This window comes from Salvelinus alpinus, chromosome 6 (assembly GCF_045679555.1).
Source record: "Salvelinus alpinus chromosome 6, SLU_Salpinus.1, whole genome shotgun sequence".
Taxonomy (NCBI): domain Eukaryota; kingdom Metazoa; phylum Chordata; class Actinopteri; order Salmoniformes; family Salmonidae; genus Salvelinus; species Salvelinus alpinus.
Window position 1 is genome coordinate 43247006 of NC_092091.1, and position 12399 is coordinate 43259404.

The 12399-nt window shown below is 39.4% G+C and overlaps 1 protein-coding gene across 1 annotated transcript; it reads right to left on the reverse strand.

Annotated features, from left to right (window-relative positions):
- Positions 1–5628: 5628 nt before the first annotated feature.
- LOC139578727 (forkhead box protein D3-B-like) lies at positions 5629–7467 on the reverse strand. Its single transcript, XM_071406702.1, has one exon. It carries the CDS (start codon positions 7184–7186, stop codon positions 6086–6088), a length of 1101 nt encoding a protein of 366 aa, XP_071262803.1. The 5' UTR covers positions 7187–7467; the 3' UTR covers positions 5629–6085.
- Positions 7468–12399: the final 4932 nt, after the last annotated feature.

Genomic DNA, 12399 nt, shown 5'->3' on the forward strand with positions numbered 1-12399 from the left:
ATGGATGATGCTGAATGAGGTCGATATATAGAATATTCGATCCCCATCAAAAGTGGCATAAACCGACATGTTCACATCAAGTGTCAAATATGCACAGGTAAGAGGTGAAAAAGCAGAGATAGTAAAGGATGTATCCATTTTGTTTGTTCATTTGTGATTTGTAGATTTATGGAACCAGTTTGAACATGAGTTTGAACGCTTAGCAACCGTTTCCAGGTGTTGGTCCAAATGATAAACGAATGCCTAGTCTGAACATTCGACTGACTTATTTTTATACAAATGATTAGCCTGAAACTTCAGTGATGAGTGCTATGACAGCCATGATTCTCTCTGGAGGATTGACATAAAGGAGAGAGGCTATAGGCTAATCACAACAATATGTGACAAAAATATGAGGTCATTTATGAATGTCAAAATACTGTAGCAGAATATACTGTATCACCAAGGTGCTTGTTGTCACCTCCAGCCCAGTTACTTTCTGCCAGAGGCACATCCTGAATGACCTTTCAATCCAGTGACATCTACATTACAACCATGTCTCTGTTTCCATTCTGAGGGGTAAGAAGGTATTGGATAAAACACAGCACTTCTTTGTGGTTCACCCATCAATTATTTATAAATAATAATAACCTTGGACAACTGCTGATTTGCAATGACTTTCATTACAATGAGAAGCCTATAACTCATTGATGGCCATTAGTTATTAATACCCTGGTGTGCCAGCTTTACTTTGTCATTTATTGCTTCATCTCTGTGCCTTTTAAATATTCAGTAACTGCTGTATCTACATTTACTGTCTATGATCTGGCCTGGCTTGTCACCCCTGCTATAATTCTATATTGAAGGCTTTCCAGGTCTTGCCTGACAATGCACTGTGTTGAACTGGCACCCTATTCCCTGATGCACCATATAGTGAATAGGGTGCCATTTCAAATGCAGACCCAGTCGTTGGTTATTCCTTTACCCGTGTTTCGAATGTATAGAATAGAGTAGGCAATGGTTGTGGAGAAGGAGATGAGGCAATGCAGCCTTGTTCTTTGCTTGCCAATTGCCACTTGAGTCCATATGGTTTTTTACTATACCTATGTTTTCTACCAATCCAATAGAGTGGGGAATGGATGTGGAGCAGGAGACGAAGGAACGGAAAACAGCTTAAGCTGGGGTACTCTTATCATCATCATCATCATCAGGGTGACCAATGACTGAAGGTGCTGCTGCTGGACTCTAGTGGATGCCTGTCTGTTTGCCCTTAGGGGATGAAAGGATCAATTAAGTAATGAAGTAACTCTATCCAATAGGTGACACTTGTTGTTGCTACAACACAGTGTTATGACAATAACAACATTGTAATGGCACAATGGCAGTGGTAGCTAAATGCAACAACCAGGTACGCAACCATATTAATAATAAGAATAATGATATAATAATAATAATAATAATAATATGCAACCATTTTGTTTTGTTTGCAGGGTTAATATAATTATTGACCATTTGCCATAGATCATAGGTAATTATTGAAATATATTTGTAGATCTCATTACACACACACACACACATACATACATACACATACACATTCCCAGTAAATTGCACTTCGGATAAACTGAAACACCTTGGAGATGGATCAATAAAGTATTCTCATTTTTAAGAAACAGTGGGAAATTGGCCTACAAAACAGAGATATTATTTTGGGAATGTCACCTGGAATATTAGCTATGTGTCATCTGGAAAATGGATCAATAAAGTATTCTTCGTTGTATACAAATAGGCTACACAAAACGTAGCCTACATTCCCAACTGAAACACCTTGTATAGCTAATAAAGTAGGCAGTACAAAACAGAGTGATCATCATGGGAATGTGTCATTTGCAATAGTAGAGGTGCGAGTTCCATATTAGAGAATGCATTTTATATGGTGAGTCAATTTGTGTCAACCAGATGACATAGGCCAGTATAAGGCCCTTATGTGCAACTATATGGGAAATGTGTTCCTTGTTTTCTCTGTTGTAGGCCTAGTACATGTCAAATACAAACATTTAGAACACATTTATACACAGACACAACTGTAAATAAACGTAAATAATAGGTGAGGCTATTCTGTAATATTGCTATTAGTATTACTCAATCTTCACTCAAAATGCCTTGCTATATACTGTATACTCAGCTAAGCTTTCATTTACAGCCCAAATTTGATTTTATATAGGCCTACTGTATTAATGCAAGACTCTTTTTTAAATTATTATGTCAAGTATACGAGAGAATCTCTGTGGTGTTCCATGCTGACTGTGCTGTCAGTATTGAGAGTGTGTTAAGGGGTTGTGGGAACCGCTTGTCCTCGCTATCCATACACCCCACCTGCGCAGGGCGCGAGAACAGGTGCAGCTGCAAAAGGTCAACGTCGTGTGTGATTGTGAGCACCGCGCAATCTACTAAACGCAGCAACTTTCAACAGAGCTCAATAGGTTTTTTAGGCCACCCTAAAACGGAAACGCGTCCAAACATTTGTGCGCAGGTGATCATTCTTCCCGTGTTGTAAGCCATTTCGTCGGAGAAGACGTGGCTATGTCAGTATGATTATTAGCCTATTCATCATATTTGACATATAGTAGCTTACTAGCCTATATACCCTATCTATACGGCAAAATCTTAAAACCTTCAAATGGCTAAACCAGGCTTGTGGGGGATGCGTCATTTCCATCCAAAAACGTATTTGATCGAGACCTGTAATAAATATGAATGTTTAAATACCAATTTGAAGTTTATTCATATAACTAATAGCAATACATATTATCGTTATTGTTGTCCATAAATAGGTTAAGCTTGTTTTTTCGTCTTATTTCAAGTCAAAATAGTTTCATTATAATAGCTTATTTTTCATATCGGCTCCGATTTTTTTTTCTAAGAAAGTATTATGGGAAAGACAATTATTTCATTGTGCACAATATGAAAAGACTTACATATTGTGCACAACAATTCGTCAAAGCAACCTGAGACTGCAACAAGAATAAAAAAGTAACTTTGTCCTGATATTTAAGCTTACATTATGCAGCCAATTATTTTGAGGATTGTGATTGTCAAAACGAGTTGGCAGCCCCTGTCAGTCTGCTTAAGGAGCTCTGGTGGTCCCCGGTTGCAATGCCCATCGAAGGTTACTACTTGACGTCAGGTATATAAAAAGCATGGGATCTATTATAACCTTGCACTTGTTAAAGAGTCAACTATTTCCCACCAGCTGCCCCTAAAATAGACACACTATTAAATCCCGTTGAATCTAAACAATGTCACAGTGTCCCTATTCCAAGATAAATAAGATCTACCAAACCACCCCAGTATATGAACCTACTCATTCTAACAGAACAGTAGCTGCTGAAGAAAGTCACCCATAATTCACAATTCAGGGCAGATATTTAGGACTTGCCTTATGTTTCTCTGTGTTTAAATTGCTTTGCACAAGAATACAGGTGTCAATAAACGCCACCTAGCGATGTTCACCAGTCATTGCTGTTACACGGTTATGTGTGTGTTATTGTGTGTTACATTCTTAACGGTGAATACAGACCAGGCAGAACCCGAAAAAGACAGGGGCGGAATGGCTCCATCGAATAAAAGCCATATTCTTATCAAACTAATAGACTACCGGTATTGCATGACAATATAGACTGTAGACCTATGTAGGCTTAAGTGTTCTCAATTGCTGATGTTTTTGTTTTGCTAGAGATGAATTGTTATACTGCCTGCTTAATTAAAATGTATCACTCTTACTCAAGACATAATAGAGAACATGGTAATAATTATGAGACACATACCCACATTGCGTCAGTCAGAGTTTTTTGGGAAATAACCAGCTTGCCAATTAAAAATAAACATTTTAATGAACAACCGTCGGTTGATAAGAGTTCGTTTATTAATACACAAATTTCAATTAGACATGACATTATAGCCTAATATAGGATCAACAATCGCCTATCGAAGTGATTGTAGGCCTTACAAATCTCCACTCACAACGAACGTCCCAAGGTCTACATTTTACTACAGTATTTTTCCTCGAAAGCCAGTAGACCTGGGCTTATATGGCATCATATTAGATATATGTCTTCTAAGAGACGCCTCTGCATCGCTACGTCCTGTAAATCATCGGTGGTATGTGATATCAAATCGGAGCAATGCGCATGACAATGTAGTCTCATCTGAATGACTAAGAAGTCAGTCGTGGAATGGGCGCCCCGTTATCCAGTGTCATTGAGAAGCTCTGCCTCAGCAGCTTCTTCAGACTGAAAGTGAATTCAAACAGATAGCCCTTTCTCTGTTCACACGAGTATCAGTTCAAAATAGCCCCCCTAACCCTTGTCCACTGCACCGGCCACACACACCATCCACCATTTGCTGTTTGTGTAAAACTGATTAGCCAGACACAACTGTGAAACTAAGTGTTACTTTTATAGTAGCAACATGCAAACATGTTTATATCTCCTTAGTTTCTCTTGTAACAGGACACCTTAATGTCTCGGCGTCTGGGCTACCTGTTTAGGCTAGAGCATCTGCACTGCATAAGCTTCCTCATTATGAAATCCAGTTTCATTTTCATGTTAGTAATGTTAGTGAAAACATTAGAAACAACTTATTTGATAATAAAGTATTTTACTATTTTTGAGCCACCAAAATGATTTGCATACCGGTCCTAATGCTTATATGTTTGTTTCAAGTTTTCTTTTTATTTAACTATGCAAGTCAGTTTTAAGAACAAAATATTATTTTCAATGACGGCCTAGAAACAGTGGGTTAACTGCCTTGTTCAGGGGCAGAAGGACAGGTTTTTACCTTGTCAGCTCGGTTACTAGTCCAACGCTCTAACCACTAGGCTACCTGCCGCCCCAGGTAGTAATATAACAAGGAGGCAGAATGTTGAATCGAGCGTTCTATGGACTTATAATTTCAAGACATCAGAGTAGCCTAATTTCTGATTTGTGTTTAGGCCTATATTCTATTCCTGTTCAAATATATTTAATTGTTTTCACATCTGTAAATAAGCCATCATAAGGCACTAGCACAAATAGGCTATAATGATATAGTTATTGTCATGCCAAATTATAAGATGATATCATAATAAACAAACCACAAACTACTTTTAAAGACAGATGAATTTAGGCCTAACTGTAAATTGATATTGATAATGAAGGGATATTAAATTAAATGAAAGATTTCCTAATTTGTAATATCAATAGGCATATTTTATATCGATATTACATTTTAACTTTAGGAAATTACCTGTGTTTTAAGTTACTAATTTATTACTTGCTCGAGGTAATAAACACGTCACTACACTCTCACCTAATTATCATAAGCATGCCAATAGAAATATTGAAAGGATAGAGGCCTACCTTTATTATTGGCCTTAAATTAAATGCACCGGTTTCCAATCTGTTTTAATTGTTAAATATTTTTACATTTTTATCTAGGCTATTTGCTTACAAATCCATACTGATAGTTCTTCATATCCAAGTCTACTTTCAGATTATTTCCAACTATTAAAATGGTTTCAATTAGAGACGTTTCAATAGTAATTGTCACACAGCAGATCTATATCAGATAATTCAAAAACTACATAAAGAAAATGAATACTGCTAATGCTTCTTTTTGGGGGGATTTATTAACAAATGAATCCATTTTACAACACAATAGAGCTACATAGAATACATATATTTGAATTTATAAACAGACTATTTGTCCAGACTTAGAATAAGAGCATGTTGTATCTTGTATGAAAAATCAAAGCAAAATAGTTGATTCTTTTGAACTAACAGTGAGCTCCCATACAAAAGAAAATAGAAAATAATATCAGGAAAACTCGTATAACTACAACTGTTGTACAGTTCAAACACCAAAGATAAAATAGGTAAAGATCAAACAAGTCAAATTCTTTATTTTTTACAAATATGTACAAATATTACCTGTACAAAAAAGCATTCCTTTTCTCTCTTTTTTTGTTGTTTTTACATGGCTACAGACTGGCGGACGTCAGAGTCCAGAGTCAGCTTATTTCGTGCTGCGTACAGTCCCTCCAAGTCTCTAGAAAAATATAAGTATTTTATTGAGAAGGCCATTTGGACACTGCTGACGTTACTGAGGGTAAAAACTGTCCCGACATGATATTAGATGGCATGCTAAGAATCGGTGCAATAGCTGCTGTTGTCCTGGTTAGGCCATGTGCGCTCAACAACGCAGACTGAACAGTCACCGGAGGCCGCATGAAAGTCTGTGCACTCGAGGAAGTGGATACCCCGATGATGTTTTCTATACTGAAAGACGGTCTAAGGGAGGGCTCGGACTTGATCATAGACGCTGTGCTAAGGCTGTTAAGCTGCATCTGAAGGCTGGGGCTGAGCTGGGAGTTGAAGGCTTTTCTGTTCAGCTCAGCGGAGGACAAAAGAGGGACAGTCGGGGGGAGCATGGGACCTACCGGGTGCATGTACGGGTACATCCCTGCTGGATGGGTGTAGGCTGGGTGAATTCCATAGTGACGTCCGTAAGGATTCCCAATACTGTAAGCCCCAAAACTTTGCATCATGAGGGCTGTCTGGTCCCTGAGAATATCTGGCTGGTGCCTCTTGAAACGTTTCCTCCTCCGGAGGAAGCTGCCATTGTCAAACATATCTTCCGATTGTGGGTCCAGGGTCCAGTAGTTGCCTTTGCCAGGGTTGCCCGGCTCCCGGGGGATTTTCACGAAACAGTCGTTCAGCGACAGGTTGTGGCGGATGGAGTTCTGCCAGGCTGGAAACTTCTCCCGGTAATACGGGAACCGGCTACTGATAAACTCGCAGATCCCGCTGAGTGTGAGTTTTTTCTGCGGGCTCTGGAGTATAGACATGGTGATGAGCGCGATGTAGGAGTAGGGTGGCTTCACCAGGCTGTTTTTTGGCTTGCTGCTTATGGAACCCGACGCGCTTTCCGTGCTGTCTGCTTTGGTCTCTCCCTCCCCGGCGCTCTCACATGGACTCCCGGACCTCTCCTTCACTTCTATCTCCTCCACCTCCTCCGAGCGGTCGTGCATGCCCCCCTGGCTGTCGCAGTCGCTGTCCCGCTCCATTCCCTCATCGCATTCGCCGACCACGTCGATATCCACATCCTCGGCAGTGAGCACTGTCTGACCGGACATGTCGTTGGCACTGTTGCCACCAGACAGGGTCATCACAACTTACTTTACGGAGAAACAACCAGGGATCTAGGTGCGTGGGTGCGCACGCGGCACGTAGCGGTTAGATCAGATGTCGCCGGATTCTAAATGCAGGTCAGACCGGCCTGCCAGAGAAACTTAAACTTCTGAAAATATTTATCCAGTCTACTAGGCTACGAAGCGTCTTCTTTAGGGTTTTGGTGTGGGTGCGCTTCACGCCACGATGTCCTTCAACCGCTATTTCATAGTAAGAGTGATTTTTTGAGTGCGAAGTTTAGATGACAAGTGCTTTTAAAGCCTATGTTAAGGACTGTCTGAAAGATTACTTTTTCAGTTTAAGATATACTATCAGTCCTGCCACGTGATTGGGTGACGTCAGACGTCCCCCTGCTAAGCCATGCAAACTGAAGTTGTTTCATGGATTTGTCAACAAAGGGACAACAGTAATGCTGCTTTCCACTTTCTGGCTGTGTTCGTCCGTCATAGACAATTTAACCGTAGCTGGGGGAAGAAAAAAATAAAATTTGCCTGCGTGATTGAAAAATCTGATGCGCATTAACTCCGGGCTGCGCTAAATCCAAATCTCAATTTTGCTTAAAACAAATAGCTTGTGTTGAAAGCTGCCGAATGAAAACGTCGACAGCTAAGTTAATTGAATCTCTTCTAGTTATTGTTGTGTCTGCATTGAATATAATAATGTTATTTCATTGGGAAATAGGCTATAGGCTAGTCTATCATTTCTTGCTCAGTACTTACATTACTTTACGCATAAATATTACTTTAGGCATAAGACTAATTTGGTCAAATACATACTTATTTTACTGTCTATAAGAAAAACTATTATAGGCCTACAAAAAATATCAAGTTCCACTTTCACGCTGGATTTTGCAAATAGAACCAGATAATGTATGGCAAATATTCAGTCGATTAATTCAGTGGATTTGTCAAAGGTGAGAAGGGTATTAGGCAACAACAATGGAAAATAATAAATAAAGAATTGTTAGCAGATTTTGCCAGAGGTGTTAACGACCTAATCATTGTAAGTGTTAGCATATGAATAAGTAGGAAATACGGGACCGGGTGAACGCAAAAGTTCCATTTACAACCATGAAGATGCGCCATATATGTGGGCTGTTCTCATGAAAGAATGTAGAAACGAATAGAGAAGTTTCCGGCGTCTTATGAGAAAATATTGCCCTATGTCATTGTAGCGAGCGGATGGGGCTGATCAGGAGAAGTCTGTATCATTACCATCCATGTTCTGATAATAGCGTGCAAACAGCCTGATGATGGTCGGACAAATAGCACTGTTTATCTATTCAAAAGAGGAATGGTCCATTGCTCATTTATTAGTAGGTCTGCCGTTGCATGGTTTGTTTAGAAGAAATTTAAAAGGAGAGTCTTCCTATCTTACATGTTCTATGTGCACAAGCAATATAAAGTCCTATTGATTCGGTCTGAAACCCACCTCCTGCCTTAATGAAAATATATTTAATTGACAACAGAATCAATTATTCTTACCACCCCTCCATTAGAACTAACAAAAATGTGTAAATTACTTTACGATGGGAACGGAGTAGCAGTTAACCATGACAAGGTCTATTTCGCTCAGTTCAAAGAACCTCGTCTGGCCTCCATTGAAAAGCTAAACAGCAATCTGTGCACATTGGCGTTGCAACTCCCTCAGACAGCACATAACCCTAATACTTTGATTATTTGCTTATAAAACACTATTATGTAGAGTACATCATCTTTATTTAGGTCTTAAAATGAAACTATTATTAATACTCAATTAGGCCTATTGTTAATAATAATATACCTAATTATTATTTTAACGTTATAATTTTGCAATATTATTACAATATTATAACCATTATATTTATAGGCTATATTTTAATTTTTTTGTCGAGAAACCGTCCAAATTATTTTATTTCAAACAATATGCTCTTATACGTAAATCGAAAATAGACATTTACCAAGGCATAAAGGAAACCTATTCTACAATTTGAGGGTCTAATATTAGGCTACATAATTTCTGGCATCATTAGATTCCTCATTCCCGAGCCTGTATTTTGTTATCGAGGGTTTGGATGATATTTAATCTTGAAAACAGGCGCCTCGCTGCCGCGACCTCGGTCTTCTCTCTATCCTTTAATTCTCCCTGGCATTCTCCCTGGCACGTGGGGCTCGTGCCTAGTGCTGCACCTATGACGCGGCTGCTCCTTCTGTTGAATAAAACTCGGATTAATTCAATCATATCGTTAATAATTGTGTCATAGTGAAAAGGGACAAGGCCCTCCGATTAGACATGCATTCAGCTAATCTCTTGCTCTTGCAAGCATCCGGTGACCTGTGTGATGTGTAGTCTATCAATACTGAGCTGCTACAGCACACCAACTCATTTCTATAGCCTATCTAGCTAACAATGACACCACACAACTATTTGCGTAACATGTTTGTTTCCCTTTTCACTAGGTCGTTTTTATGTTTATATCATTTTTTTTTTTTTTTGGGGGGGGGTGCTTTTCTTTTTATTTGTGCATTATTGACTAGATTTGGGCATCTCAGAAACATTTAGAGACAGGTATAGGCTATCCTAAATCGCTCCTTTTTCTAAAATCCGAGGTGCAGCATGTTGTGAAAGACAGGCAGCGTAAATGGGTTATTACGATATTACACCAAAAGGGGTTCAAACCCCTCCTCGCTGTGATCTTTCGAAGCCTCATAAATCCGCTTTTATACCTTCGCAGTTTAATAATAAAATGTAGCCTACATTTAAGCACATGCACGGCTTAGCCCGACAAAACCTTTTAGAATAATACGCTAACTCTCTCACTATGAACCATTAGAGGACGCAGCAGCGATAGCAGATAGCAGTTGACAGACCGTGTACAGTCGCCGCGTCGCTGCGTTGCAATGTGATTACCAAGCAAGGTCAGAAACAAATACCACCCTATACGGCAAAACCGTATAGAATTTCTGCCTAATTAAATTGCTTAAATAAAAAAGATAAGGATGAAATTGAAAGGTGTGGCAGAGAGAGGGAGAGAGCGAGAGAATGTGTGCTCTGAAGAAAAATACATTCCTAGAATGGAAACGGGAAGGGCTGTAGAAGGCTGCACTTGAAGCAAGAACGGCGCGTAACAGTTACGCACGGCTACATATTTAATTACGCACAGCCATATATTTCTGCACTGTACTTGTATACGCCATAATGCTACATTATTTCCACTATTAATTAATATCATACACAATTAAAACATCCTAAACATCGAATAATGTGTTATTGTCTGCAGAGGAAAAATAATCAGAAGACTCCGCGCGTTCTTGGTGAGCTGTGCATAATGGCTTTAGTGGTGGCTGCAGCATCAAAGGATGCTCTCTCCTCTGTTTAAACGCCTTCCCTTCCAGTAAAATGTGGAGCTGGAGCTGCCGCAGATTAATGTCTATGGCTCCTGGTATCTGATGCTTGTGAGTCTGTTTGGCGTTCAGCACGTTTCGTTTCAGCGTTTCAGACTGTATTTTGAGATTTTTTTTAAATCTAAGGTTGAGATTATTGTAACCACTCTAATCAAGATGGTTTTATACATCAATCTGACGTGAAAATGTTGGTTTGGCCCAACGACTGGTTTGAAAATATTTCCAGTTGGTGTTCTGGTTGATATAGCAGTGTATTGTCGATAAGGTTCATTTAACGATTTGTGCAGTTTGACTAGGCCACTGATCTTATATTTATAAAAATGGGTCCATTTCGCTAATAACATGAGGGGCCTTTTGTCAGAGTGTGATACCACAAGGATGTAGGTGTTCAATGGGTAAACAAAAGGTGCAGGAAATAACCCTTTTTATAATGAGGAAGATGACAGCAAAAATGCGAAGTTAGAATTTGTTCACGTGTGCAAAGAGCTGCTCCTGAAAAACAGATTTTTGAAAGGCAACTGATTTAATTAATTATCGGAGAGCAGTTGGGGGCAGCAAGCGAGTAAAACGGTATGATAAATTAATGCCATTGTTAGCGGGCTTTTAATTACGGCTATTATGTTAATTATTTTACATCACTGCCGAATGATCAGTTCGTCGCGTGCCACTCTCTGGAAAACTGTTCTTTTCATCTAGGAAAAGGAAAAAGGAAGGTGCCATGGGAGGTGTCATGTTATAGGCTACTTGAGTGAAAAAAATATACTTTTAATTTAAACGCAATCTCAAATTAGATTTGTCACGGTAGACACCGTGATTCCCTCAAGGCTATAGGCTACCCACCAGAAGGCAGGATCTCAGCCGTTCCTTTTTGGGGGGAATTCGCCATTTTCACCCCCTTGAAGAATCCACTCTATCAAGCTGCAACTTTCTGTCAAACAATATGATGTAGCCCATTTTTAACCGTCCCTTCTGTAGAATCATCGCAGAGCCTCGCACCGTCATAACAATGCATTAAAGTGGCCAAAACAGAGAATGTGTGTCGCGCTCTGCAGATGCGCCGGAATGATAACGACAAAATTGCTTTGGTAGGCCTATACAAAATACAAAATGACAGGATGATACTGTTAAAAGCCAAGAGGAAACAACATGGACAATCTGTAATATCACGGCCTGTAAACTGGTCTATGGCTGATTTATCGAATGGACACATGAGTTAGAACACCTTAAATGTAAAGCTGGCAGCATTGGTGATGGATATGAAATGGATTTGCTATGGACACATGATCAATTGATCATGATAATATCACACATAACAATATGATTCTAGGCCTTCACTTTCGATGCATGAATTTGCTCCATATTGCTCTTCTTCCATACCGTTTGATAGATAATGTCCTCCTGGTCCCTAAAATAACAATTTTAAGTTGCATCATATTTTCAGTTATTTATTCAATATTGTCTGAAATTTAAGTTAATTTCACTCAATTTGTGTGCATTGAAATAGGACATTTGAGTGTCGTTTTTCGTTTTATCCTCAACATTTGACAAATCCATTGACAGATTTTTGTAACGAAATATACACTGAGTGTACAAAACATTAGGAGCACCTTCCTAATATTGAGTTGCACCCCCTTTTGCCCTCAGAACAGCCTCAATTCATCGGTGCGTGGACTCTACAAGGTTTTGAAAGCGTTCCCCAGGGATAATGCCCCGTCTTCACTCCAATCCTTCCCACAGTTGTGTCATGTTGGCTGGATATCCTTTTGGGTGGTGGACCATTCTTGATTCACACGGGAAACTATTGAGCG